General features: G+C 46.1%; 1 protein-coding gene across 1 annotated transcript in view; it reads right to left on the bottom strand.

Annotated features, from left to right (window-relative positions):
* The window catches only part of LOC117520308, a 78,433-nt gene extending 66,489 nt beyond the window's left edge, over positions 1–11,944 (bottom strand). Inside the window, exon 1 of the mRNA XM_034181665.1 lies at positions 11,194–11,944. Within this exon, the coding sequence (XP_034037556.1) occupies positions 11,194–11,860 (667 nt within the window). The 5' untranslated portion in view covers positions 11,861–11,944. The remainder of the gene's footprint in view (positions 1–11,193) is intronic.
* Positions 11,945–13,923: the final 1,979 nt, after the last annotated feature.

Genomic DNA, 13,923 nt, shown 5'->3' with positions numbered 1-13,923 from the left:
TGGCTCCTGAAATTTCGGTTTGCTGACCCCTGAAACTTCGGTCTGCTAACCACTGAAATCTCGGTCTGCTGGCCGCTGAAATCTCGGTCTGCTGGCCACTGAAATCTCGGTCTGTTGACCACTGAAACCTCAGTCTGCTGACCCATGAAACTTCGGTTTGGTGACCCCTGAAACTTCGGTTTGGTGACCCCTGAAACTTCGGTCTGGTGACCTCTGAAACTTCGATCTGCTGACCCCTGAAATCTCGGTCTGCTGACCACTGAAATCTCAGTCTGCTGGTGCCTGAAACCTTGGTCTGCTGCCCCCTGAAACCTTCGGCCTGCTGGCCCCTGAAACTTCGGTCTGCTGACCACTGTAACTTTGGTTTGCTGGCCCCTGAAACTTCGGTTTGTTGGTCCCTGAAACTTCGGTCTGCTGACCACTGAAATCTCGGTCTGCTGGCCACTGAAATCTCAGTCTGCTAGCCACTGAAATCTCAGTCTGCTGGTGCCTGAAACTTCGGTCTGCTGGTGCCTGAAACCTCAGTCTGCTGGCCCCTGAAACCTTTGGCCTGCTGACCACTGTAACTTTGGTTTGCTGGGCCCTGAAACTTCGGTTTGTTGGTCCCTGAAATCTCGGTCTGCTGGCCACTGAAATCTCAGTCTGCTGGCCACTGAAATCTCGGTTTGCTGGCCCCTGAAACCTTCGGCCTGCTGGCCCCTGAAACTTCGGTCTGCTGACCACTGAAACTTCGGTTTGCTGGCCCCTGAAACTTCGGTTTGCTGGCCCCTGAAACTTCGGTCTGCTGACCACTGAAACCTTCGGTCTGCTGACCACTGTAACTTTGGTCTGCTGGCCACTGAAACTTCGGTCTGCTGGCCCCTGAAACTTCGGTCTGCTGACCACTGAAACCTCAGTCTGCTGACCACTGAAACCTCAGTCTGCTGACCACTGTAACTTCAGTCTGCTGACCACTGAAACTTCAGTCTGCTGACCCCTGAAACCTCAGTCTGCTGACCACTGTAACTTCGGTTTGCTGACCCCTGAAACCTCAGTCTGCTGACCACTGAAACCTCAGTCTGCTGACCCCTGAAACCTCAGTCTCCTGACCACTGTAACTTCAGTCTGCTGACCACTGAAACCTCAGTCTACTGACCACTGTAACTTCAGTATGCTGACCACTGAAACCTCAGTCTGCTGACCCCTGAAACCTCAGTCTGCTGACCACTGTAACTTCGGTTTGCTGACCCCTGAAACCTCAGTCTGCTGACCACTGTAACTTCGGTTTGCTGACCCCTGGAACTTCGGTCTGCTGACCACTGTAACCTCAGTCTGCTGACCTCTGAAACTTCAGTCTGCTGACCACTGAAACCTTAGTCTGCTGACCCCTGAAACTTCAGTCTGCTGACCAGTGAAATCTCAGTCTGCTGGTGCCTGAAACTTCGGCCTGCTGGTACCTGAAACCTTCAGCCTGCTGGCCCCTGAAATCTTCGGCCTGCTGGCCCCTGAAACTTCGGTCTGCTGGCCACTGTAACTTTGGTTTGCTAGCCCCTGAAACTTCGGTTTGTTGGTCCCTGAAACTTCAGTCTGCTGACCACTGAAATCTCGGTCTGCTGGCCACTGAAATCTCGGTTTGCTGGCCACTGAAATGTCGGTTTGCTGGCCCCTGAAACCTTCGGCCTGCTGGCCCATGAAACTTCGGTCTGCTGACCATTGTAACTTCGGTTTGCTGGCCCCTGAAACTTCGGTTTGTTGGTCCCTGAAATCTCGGTCTGCTGGCCACTGAAATCTCGGTTTGCTGGCCCCTGAAACCTTCGGCCTGCTGGCCCCTGAAACTTTGGTCTGCTGACCATTGTAACTTCGGTTTGCTGGCCCCTGAAACTTCGGTTTGTTGGTCCCTGAAATCTCGGTCTGCTGACCACTGAAATCTCGGTTTGCTGGCTCCTGAAATTTCGGTTTGCTGGCCCCTGAAACTTCGGTCTGCTAGCCACTGAAATCTCGGTCTGCTGGCCGCTGAAATCTCGGTCTGCTGGCCACTGAAATCTCGGTCTGTTGACCACTGAAACCTCAGTCTGCTGACCCATGAAAGTTCAATTTGGTGACCCCTGAAACTTCGGTTTGGTGACCCCTGAAACTTCGGTCTGGTGACCTCTGAAACTTCGATCTGCTGACCCCTGAAATCTCGGTCTGCTGACCACTGAAATCTCAGTCTGCTGGTGCCTGAAACCTTGGTCTGCTGCCCCCTGAAACCTTCGGCCTGCTGGCCCCTGAATCTTCGGCCTGCTGGCCCCTGAATCTTCGGCCTGCTGGCCACTGTAACTTTGGTTTGCTAGCCCCTGAAACTTCGGTTTGTTGGTCCCTGAAACTTCAGTCTGCTGACCACTGAAATCTCGGTCTGCTGGCCACTGAAATCTCGGTTTGCTGGCCACTGAAATCTCGGTTTGCTGGCCCCTGAAACCTTCGGCCTGCTGGCCCATGAAACTTCGGTCTGCTGACCATTGTAACTTCGGTTTGCTGGCCCCTGAAACTTCGGTTTGTTGGTCCCTGAAATCTCGGTCTGCTGGCCACTGAAATCTCGGTTTGCTGGCCCCTGAAACCTTCGGCCTGCTGGCCCCTGAAACTTCGGTCTGCTGACCATTGTAACTTCGGTTTGCTGGCCCCTGAAACTTCGGTTTGTTGGTCCCTGAAATCTCGGTCTGCTGACCACTGAAATCTCGGTTTGCTGGCTCCTGAAATTTCGGTTTGCTGGCCCCTGAAACTTCGGTCTGCTGGCCGCTGAAATCTCGGTCTGCTGGCCACTGAAATCTCGGTCTGCTGGCCACTGAAATCTCGGTCTGTTGACCACTGAAACCTCAGTCTGCTGACCCATGAAAGTTCAATTTGGTGACCCCTGAAACTTCGGTTTGGTGACCCCTGAAACTTCGGTCTGGTGACCTCTGAAACTTCGATCTGCTGACCCCTGAAATCTCGGTCTGCTGACCACTGAAATCTCAGTCTGCTGGTGCCTGAAACCTTGGTCTGCTGCCCCCTGAAACCTTCGGCCTGCTGGCCCCTGAAACTTCGGTCTGCTGACCACTGTAACTTTGGTTTGCTGGCCCCTGAAACTTCGATTTGTTGGTCCCTGAAACTTCGGTCTGCTGACCACTGAAATCTCAGTCTGCTAGCCACTGAAATCTCAGTCTGCTGGTGCCTGAAACTTCGGTCTGCTGGTGCCTGAAACCTCAGTCTGCTGGCCCCTGAAACCTTTGGCCTGCTGACCACTGTAACTTTGGTTTGCTGGGCCCTGAAACTTCGGTTTGTTGGTCCCTGAAATCTCGGTCTGCTGGCCACTGAAATCTCGGTCTGCTGGCCACTGAAATCTCGGTTTGCTGGCCCCTGAAACCTTCGGCCTGCTGGCCCCTGAAACTTCGGTCTGCTGACCACTGTAACTTCGGTTTGCTGGCCCCTGAAACTTCGGTTTGCTGGCCCCTGAAACTTCGGTCTGCTGGCCACTGAAACCTTCGGTCTGCTGACCACTGTAACTTTGGTCTGCTGGCCACTGAAACTTCGGTCTGCTGGCACCTGAAACTTCGGTCTGCTGGCCCCTGAAACTTCGGTTTGCTGGCCCCTGAAACTTCGGTCTGCTGGCCCCTGAAACTTCGGTCTGCTGGCCCCTGAAACTTCGGTCTGCTGACCACTGTAACTTCGGTCTGCTGGCCCCTGAAACTTCGGTCTGCTGGCCACTGAAATCTCGGTCTGCTGGCCACTGAAATCTCGGTCTGCTGGCCACTGAAATCTCTGTCTGCTGGCCCCTGAAATCTCGGTCTGCTGGCCACTGAAATCTCTGTCTGCTGGCCCCTGAAACTTCGGTCTGCTGGCCACTGAAATCTCGGTCTGCTGGCCACTGAAATCTCGGTCTGCTGGCCACTGAAATCTCTGTCTGCTGGCCCCTGAAATCTCGGTCTGCTGGCCACTGAAACCTCGGTCTGCTGGCCACTGAAACCTCGGTCTGCTGACACCTGAATCCTAGGTGGGCTACATCCATGTGGACATACAGTCATTGTCATATTTTATGATGCTGACTGTTACTGCACACTGAAGCCCACTGAGCAGTGCCTTGCTCAAGGATACCTCAGCACTGCTAATAAGAGTGGCGCTAACACAGCTCTTTCATGGTCCTGACCCAGAGGGAATAGAACCAGCAACCCTCAGGTGTCCACTGCTGCAGCAGATTAAAGTATATGGTCGCGTTTAAATCCTCACACATTTTAAAGTCAAACTCCGTCTAAAGTGCAAAGCATTTAGGCAGCCAATCGGAAAAAAGGATTCTACAGAATTACATGATGCTCTCTCATCCTGTGGTGAACACGTTACGCTCGCCTACCTGAGCTCCTGTGAAGATACTTCAGGATGGATTTGAAAGCTGCTCCGATCAGAACCATGGCGACGCAGCAGCAGCAGTGATGCAGCTGGACCTGCTGCAGCGCTGCTCTCCTCCCCCTCCCCTCTCCGTCTCTCACCCTGCAGCACACGCCATGCTGGCAGGACGCCAGCACGCATGCGTGTCCTTTATGTGTGTGTGTGTGTGTGTGTGTGTGTGTGTGTGTAGGTGATGAAGGTTAAATGTCAAAGCGTTCACTTTGAAGCTGTGTTCATCTTTTATTCTGTCTTCTTCATCAGAGACAGTTTCCACAAACTGAGGACGTTTCAGCTCCTCACAGCCTCTTTAAATACAACCTCCAAAATATCTACTCAGACCACTGCAGCTGCACATCACACAGCAGAACCACCCCAGGGCCTGGACGGCAACCAGCCGGGCAGACAGCCAGGTCATCAACACCTCTTCAAAGTAACCGTCAGTTGAAATGTGGGCGTGTCCTTGACTTTCTCCAGTCTCTGTGGTCCTCCACACCTGTGTCTTTGATCCTGTCCAGAGAAACTCCCCACATGGACTAAATGTGGTGTCTGATGTTCCCTCACAGTGTCAGTGATCCTCCTCATCTGAGTCTCACTAAGTAACCGTTCCCTGGACACAAAGTCATTCCACCAGGACCCAAAGATCCTCCACAGAGACCTGGGACCAAAGACATTCAGTCCTCACCTGAGGTCACTGGTTAGAGTCCAAGTCTGACAACCAGACAAGAAGCACCAGGACCCTGAAGACTTGGACCTTCATTCTCCTGCAAAGATATCAGCATCACCAAACACCTCTGACCTTTGACCTCATGACTCCATAAGATGACTCCATAGGGTGGCATGGTGGATTAGCCGCATGTTTAGCCGCATGTTCTCCTTGAATTGCTGGCTGTCTGAGTGGTGTCCAAAAAATGAAGTGGGCTTCATAGATAATTGGCAAAGCTTCTGGGGAAAACCTGGTCTTGTTAGGAGAGACGGCATCCATCCCACTTTGGATGGAGCAGCTCTCATTTCTAGAAATCTGGCTAATTTTCTTAAATCCTCCAAACCGTGACTATCCAGGGTTGGGACCAGGAAGCAGAGTTGTAGTCTTACACACCTCTCTGCAGCTTCTCTCCCCCTGCCATCCCCTCATTACCCCATCCCCGTAGAGACGGTGCCTGCTCCCAGACTACCAATAACCAGCAAAAATCTATTTAAGCATAAAAATTCAAAAAGAAAAAATAATATAGCACCTTCAACTGCACCACAGACTAAAACAGTTAAATGTGGTCTATTAAACATTAGGTCTCTCTCTTCTAAGTCCCTGTTGGTAAATGATATAATAATTGATCAACATATTGATTTATTCTGCCTAACAGAAACCTGGTTACAGCAGGATGAATATGTTAGTTTAAATGAGTCAACACCCCCGAGTCACACTAACTGTCAGAATGCTCGTAGCACGGGCCGGGGTGGAGGATTAGCAGCAATCTTCCATTCCAGCTTATTAATTAATCAAAAACCCAGAGAGAGCTTTAATTCATTTGAAAGCTTGTCTCTTAGTCTTGTCCATCCAAATTGGAAGTCCCAAAAACCAGTTTTATTTGTTATTATCTATCGTCCACCTGGTCGTTACTGTGAGTTTCTCTGTGAATTTTCAGACCTTTTGTCTGACTTAGTGCTTAGCTCAGATAAGATAATTATAGTGGGCGATTTTAACATCCACATAGATGCTGAGAATGACAGCCTCAACACTGCATTTAATCTATTATTAGACTCTATTGGCTTTGCTCAAAAAGTAAATGAGTCCACCCACCACTTTAATCATATTTTAGATCTTGTTCTGACTTATGGTATGGAAATAGAAGACTTAACAGTATTCCCTGAAAACTCCCTTCTGTCTGATCATTTTTTAATAACATTTACATTTACTCTGATGGACTACCCAGCAGTAGGGAATAAGTTTCATTACACTAGAAGTCTTTCAGAAAGCGCTGTAACTAGGTTTAAGGATATGATTCCTTCTTTATGTTCTCTAATGCCATATAACAACACAGTGCAGAGTAGCTACCTAAACTCTGTAAGGGAGATAGAGTATCTCGTCAATAGTTTTACATCCTCATTGAAGACAACTTTGGATGCTGTAGCTCCTCTGAAAAAGAGAGCTTTAAATCAGAAGTGTCTGACTCCATGGTATAACTCTCAAACTCGTAGCTTAAAGCAGATAACCCGTAAGTTGGAGAGGAAATGGCGTCTCACTAATTTAGAAGATCTTCACTTAGCCTGGAAAAAGAGTCTGTTGCTCTATAAAAAAGCCCTCCGTAAAGCTAGGACATCTTTCTACTCATCACTAATTGAAGAAAATAAGAACAACCCCAGGTTTCTTTTCAGCACTGTAGCCAGGCTGACAAAGAGTCAGAGCTCTATTGAGCTGAGTATTCCATTATCTTTAACTAGTAATGAGTTCATGACTTTCTTTGCTAACAAAATTTTAACTATTAGAGAAAAAATTACTCATAACCATCCCAAAGACGTATCGTTATCTTTGGCTGCTTTCAGTGATGCCGGTATTTGGTTAGACTCTTTCTCTCCGATTGTTCTGTCTGAGTTATTTTCATTAGTTACTTCATCCAAACCATCAACATGTTTATTAAACCCCATTCCTACCAGGCTGCTCAAGGAAGCCCTACCATTATTTAATGCTTCGATCTTAAATATGATCAATCTATCTTTGTTAGTTGGCTATGTACCACAGGCTTTTAAGGTGGCAGTAATTAAACCATTACTTAAAAAGCCATCACTTGACCCAGCTATCTTAGCTAATTATAGGCCAATCTCCAACCTTCCTTTTCTCTCAAAAATTCTTGAAAGGGTAGTTGTAAAACAGCTAACTGATCATCTGCAGAGGAATGGTCTATTTGAAGAGTTTCAGTCAGGTTTTAGAATTCATCATAGTACAGAAACAGCATTAGTGAAGGTTACAAATGATCTTCTTATGGCCTCGGACAGTGGACTCATCTCTGTGCTTGTTCTGTTAGACCTCAGTGCTGCTTTTGATACTGTTGACCATAAAATTTTATTACAGAGATTAGAGCATGCCATAGGTATTAAAGGCACTGCGCTGCGGTGGTTTGAATCATATTTGTCTAATAGATTACAATTTGTTCATGTAAATGGGGAATCTTCTTCACAGACTAAAGTTAATTATGGAGTTCCACAAGGTTCTGTGCTAGGACCAATTTTATTCACTTTATATATGCTTCCCTTAGGCAGTATTATTAGACGGTATTGCTTAAATTTTCATTGTTACGCAGATGATACCCAGCTTTATCTATCCATGAAGCCAGAGGACACACACCAATTAGCTAAACTGCAGGATTGTCTTACAGACATAAAGACATGGATGACCTCTAATTTCCTGCTTTTAAACTCAGATAAAACTGAAGTTATTGTACTTGGCCCCACAAATCTTAGAAACATGGTGTCTAACCAGATCCTTACTCTGGATGGCATTACCCTGACCTCTAGTAATACTGTGAGAAATCTTGGAGTCATTTTTGATCAGGATATGTCATTCAAAGCGCATATTAAACAAATATGTAGGACTGCTTTTTTGCATTTACGCAATATCTCTAAAATCAGAAAGGTCTTGTCTCAGAGTGATGCTGAAAAACTAATTCATGCATTTATTTCCTCTAGGCTGGACTATTGTAATTCATTATTATCAGGTTGTCCTAAAAGTTCCCTAAAAAGCCTTCAGTTAATTCAAAATGCTGCAGCTAGAGTGCTGACGGGGACTAGAAGGAGAGAGCATATCTCACCCATATTGGCCTCTCTTCATTGGCTTCCTGTTAATTCTAGAATAGAATTTAAAATTCTTCTTCTTACTTATAAGGTTTTGAATAATCAGGTCCCATCTTATCTTAGGGACCTCGTAGTACCATATCACCCCACTAGAGCGCTTCGCTCTCAGACTGCAGGCTTACTTGTAGTTCCTAGGGTTTGTAAGAGTAGAATGGGAGGCAGAGCCTTCAGCTTTCAGGCTCCTCTCCTGTGGAACCAGCTCCCAATTCAGATCAGGGAGACAGACACCCTCTCTACTTTTAAGATTAGGCTTAAAACTTTCCTTTTTGCTAAAGCTTATAGTTAGGGCTGGATCAGGTGACCCTGAACCATCCCTTAGTTATGCTGCTATAGACGTAGACTGCTGGGGGGTTCCCATGATGCACTGTTTCTTTCTCTTTTTGCTCTGTATGCACCACTCTGCATTTAATCATTAGTGATCGATCTCTGCTCCCCTCCACAGCATGTCTTTTTCCTGGTTCTCTCCCTCAGCCCCAACCAGTCCCAGCAGAAGACTGCCCCTCCCTGAGCCTGGTTCTGCTGGAGGTTTCTTCCTGTTAAAAGGGAGTTTTTCCTTCCCACTGTAGCCAAGTGCTTGCTCACAGGGGGTCGTTTTGACCGTTGGGGTTTTACATCATTATTGTATGGCCTTGCCTTACAATATAAAGCGCCTTGGGGCAACTGTTTGTTGTGATTTGGCGCTATATAAAAAAAAAATTGATTGATTGATTGATTGATTAGTGGTTTGCACTGTTGCCTCACAGTAAGAAAGTTGTGGGATCACTTCCTGCCCTTTCTGTGTGGGTTTCCTCTGGTTTCCTTCCACAGTCAAAAACCTAATTATTTAGGGTCTGCTCCTTTCTCTGCCCCTGAACAAGGCAGCGTCTCTACATCTGGAGTTGGTCCCGGGGCACTGGACTGTGGCTGCCCACTGCCCCTAGTGGTTGGATTGTGTCTAACTGTAATCAGGGCCGTTAAGTGCAGAGGACACATTATGTTGTATGTACAATGACAATAAAGGCTCTTCTTCATCTTCCCAGGTGTCTCTGGATCTCAAAGGCTGAGGACCCAGAGACATGAACGTCCCTGCTGAGATCAATGAACGTCTCTGCAAGTTCAACATATGGACCACATTCAGAGACACTTCTGATGGGCGACTCCAGGAAATCACTGAAACCTGGATCTTCGTCTGGATCCAGAACCATCACAAACCCACAGACTCTGATTCCTCATTCAGCTTCAGACAGGATATTTTGATTGTCTTTGTCACAAACTGGGGTGGATTTGGTCAGAAAGTGTGCCGAGTATTCGGGCCGGCTAATTAAATCACCGGAGTGGCTGACAGCTCATCTCACTTTGCCTCCATCTCATATTAATGAGTTTAATTCTTTAGAGGTGACAGACTGAGATAAGACCCTAAGTAGGTCAGGCTGCTGTTACATCACCGAAGGATTACACGTTTAAAAATGATCAATTCTCGACTGATCAATGAGAAGAAAAGCTGTTTACACAAACAAGGCATTTAATAGCAAATCATGCCAACAAAACAATCACTGAATCCAGGATCCTGCAACAGAAACTTCAATATCATAGAGAGATGAGTCCAGAATCCCAAGGCCATGTTCACAGGGATTTGGTTCATGTCAGTCACAAACATAGTCATCCTAGGACAAGGTTCAAAGGCACCATCAAGACCCCTTTCAAGTCAACTGAAGTGATACCACACCAACTACAGGATATCGTGTTCCTCCTCCTGACCACAAACACCTGGTCGAACCAGAGCTGGGCTGCAGCTCAGCAGACGAAGACAATCTGCAAAGTCAACAAGTGAAGCAAAGAGGCAACATCCGTCGCTCGATAAAACCGACAGGAACGAGACATTCGCCAACAGACCAGGAACAACTGTTATTCAATAAAGCTGACAGGAATCAGACATTAACCAACAGACCAGGAACAATCGTTGTAACTAGGAGTAGAAGGTTTGACCATTTTACCCCAAATTTGGCCTCCCTTCACTGGCTTCCTGTCCCTGCGAGGTCACATTTTAAAGGTTTTGTTAGTAAGATACAAAGTGCTTCTTGGACTAGTGGCTCCTTGTCTGGCTGCTCTAATTAAATCTTACATATCAGCCTGTGATCTGCGTTCTCAGGAGCCAAAATACTGTGTGTTCCAAAGGTTGAAAAGAAGTCAGCCGGTCACAGAACTTTTCTTATTGTGCGCCTGTTCTGTGGAATGATTTTCCTGCTGAGATTAAACAGTCTGATTGTCTGCAGCCATTTAAGTCCAGTTTACAGTTCTCCCTTTTGTATGACTAAAACATTAGTGTTGCGCTGAACTACTTTTCTGTCCATTTTAATTTTGTTACTAAATTAGAGCAGGTCTCAGCCTTTTGCATGTTTGAAAATCTTTGTTGCATTTTGTTTCATTGAGCTTTGTTATTGCTTGTTTGGCAGAAGCAGTTGGTCACCCCATAAGTCTGGTCTGCTTTAAGTTTCTTCCTGAAGGGAGTTTTTGCTTAGCTACCACTTAGACTATACCCTGGTGAAGCACCTTGGGGCAACTTATTTTGTGATTTAGTGTTATATAAATAAACTGAATTGACTGGTCTGGTACCATTCAGACCAGAGAAACAGAGAAACGGCAAGACAGTGTGGACATAGTCAGACACAACAGATCCAGGTACCAAGACTGCTGGGGTCACTGTCAAACAGGGCTGAACCAGGGGAATCACCAAAACAGCCAAACTGAAACCTAATGGAGCTGCAATAGGATCACTGGGATCAGGAACTAAACACAGCCGGACCACTATAGGTGGCCCTATTTCAAGACCAAACTAAGCCATATTGGAATCAGGTGACCTGATAACTAACAGGCTGGTTTAACTTCACAGGATTAAACAGAGTGACCTCAGGGATGCTAGGATATAATAACAAGGAGCTTAAACAGTTTACCTATATAGTGTTAAAAAAGAAAGAATCAATCCAGGAAATCTACCTTTCTGTATGAGGGGTGAGGATTGTGTAGCTTCCTGTTTCAAGTGCTTCACATTGTGGTGCGTGAAGCTGAAGATGCTTCGTCCAGTGGACCACCAGTGGTACTGCGGCAGCTGCTTCCGCTCCTTCAGAGGGGGTGGTGATGCGCTAATGGAGGTAAGGGGCAGGGAGTAGCCGCGGCGGGGCTCTGGAGTGACAGGACACAAAGTTGTTCGCCGTTGCTGGGTGAGTATGGGGCAGGTGGAGCGTGACATCTGAAAGGGTGGAGCCAATGGGAGGGGTTTCTTGTGCGTTTCTGGAGTGAAGACTAATTTTCTGTCAGGCTCGAGAAAAACGTGACTGTGTGGTCGCAGTGGGAACTGCTGGTGGAGAAACCAGGGGTTGTTCCCAGGACACTGACCGTGAGGTAGGAGGGGCTTTCTTTCACCTGGAGACATGCCCATCCCACTGGGGCTACCTGCATTCAGTCCCCAGACAGCATCGTGGCGCTGGTACATTTTGGCCTTGAGCAGCCGGCGCCGCAGGCTGCCATCAGTCTTGGGCTGTAGGGCAGCCATCTTGTGTGGAAGCAGCTTATCTCGCTCTTCATCGGGACTGGGTTTCCAGCAGTGAGCCGCCCCGCCTGGCCCCGCCCCTTCACCTCCCAGACACTCCACATAAGAAATCATCCTGTACCAAGAGCTGATGAGCTGGTGGTGGACTGACTCCGCCTTTAATGCAAAATACAGGTGATTGACATTCTTGGTTCTTCAGAATAAAAGTCCATGTGATTTAAAAAAAAAAAAATTTTCACAGTAAAACTGTAATTTTATATGAAACAAATTATTTTTTAGTCCATCACATTTAACCATTAATGCCCCCCAAAAACTATTTTGTAAAAAAAAGACAATCACTTAAACAAAGTGGAAAAAAAAAATTCAAACCATAATTCAAAATTAACAAAAGTATAATTGAAAAATTCAAAACAAATGTTACTTGTAATTCTTCAGATTAGTCCACAAAATGAAATGTTTCTCAAACAAAAAGTCACAAAAGATTGTTAATTCTTCAAATTTACAATAAATAAGAACATAAATAAATATATTAATTAATTAATAACTACATAAATATTTTTGTCTACTCCTTCAGTGAAGAATCCACAGCCAGAATTTTGTTTAGAAAAAAATATAAATAAGTAATAATAGTGAAATCTTTCACACTTGCTCACAACACATGTCCCAAACATGCTCAGTTCTTCATTGAAAAAGCATGTCTTCAAAATAAAATAAAATTTCACTTTTTCTTTACACAATAAAAGCTCACACCCTTCATGGAAAAACACTGTAATTCTGTCCATCACAATAAAATCTCAACACATAACTGTCATTGTAGAAATCCTCAAAAACCAAACCACATCCATCAGTCCCATCATCCATCCAAAAACACTTACAGTCCAAAATCTTCCAAACACTGAAGTGATATTTCAACAGAAGATGTGACTGTGTTGCTCCACTTCTCCTCTCTCTAATCTACTAATGAGGATTATCCGGGCCTACAGATGGTCTGCACACAACGCCGACCTACTACAGCGCACACAGCGCACTCTACTGTACACGAGATATGACTGTAATACTGCACAAAGTCCACACAAAGACAACAATCCCAGCACACAAAGTCAACAATCCCAGCCCACAAAGTCAACAATCCCAGCCCACAAAGTCAACAATCCCAGCACACAAAGTCAACAATCCCAGCAGACAAAGTCAACAATCCTACCACACAAAGTCAACAATCCCAGCAGACAAAGTCAACAATCCTACCACACAAAGTCAACAATCCTACCACACAAAGTCAACAATCCCAGCACACAAAGTCAACAATCCCAGCACACATAGTCAACAATCCCAGCACACAAAGTCAATAATCCCACTACACATAGTCAACAATCCCAGCACACATAGTCAACAATCCCAGCCCAAAAAGTCAACAATCCCAGCACACAAAGTCAACAATCCCAGCCCAAAAAGTCAACAATCCTACCACACAAAGTCAACAATCCCAGCACACAAAGTCAACAATCCCAGCACACAAAGTCAACAATCCCAGCACACAAAGTCAACAATCCCAGCACACATAGTCAACAATCCCAGCACACAAAGTCAACAATCCCAGCACACAAAGTCAACAATCCCACTACACATAGTCAACAATCCCAGCACACATAGTCAACAATCCCAGCCCAAAAAGTCAACAATCCCAGCACACAAAGTCAACAATCCCAGCACACAAAGTCAACAATCCCAGCAGACAAAGTCAACAATCCTACCACACAAAGTCAACAATCCCAGCAGACAAAGTCAACAATCCTACCACACAAAGTCAACAATCCCAGCACACAAAGTCAACAATCCCAGCACACATAGTCAACAATCCCAGCACACAAAGTCAACAATCCCACTACACATAGTCAACAATCCCAGCACACAAAGTCAACAATCCCAGCACACAAAGTCAACAATCCCAGCAGACAAAGTCAACAATCCTACCACACAAAGTCAACAATCCCAGCAGACAAAGTCAACAATCCCAGCACACAAAGTCAACAATCCCAGCACACAAAGTCAACAATCCCAGCACACAAAGTCAACAATCCCAGCCCAAAAAGTCAACAATCCCAGCACACAAAGTCAACAATCCCAGCACACAAAGTCAACAATCCCAGCCCAAAAAGTCAACAATCCTACCACACAAA

The sequence above is a fragment of the Thalassophryne amazonica genome, chromosome 1 (assembly GCF_902500255.1).
Source record: "Thalassophryne amazonica chromosome 1, fThaAma1.1, whole genome shotgun sequence".
Lineage (NCBI taxonomy): Eukaryota > Metazoa > Chordata > Actinopteri > Batrachoidiformes > Batrachoididae > Thalassophryne > Thalassophryne amazonica.
Note: the sequence above shows the minus strand (reverse complement) of the source record. Positions and strands in the feature narration are given on the sequence as shown.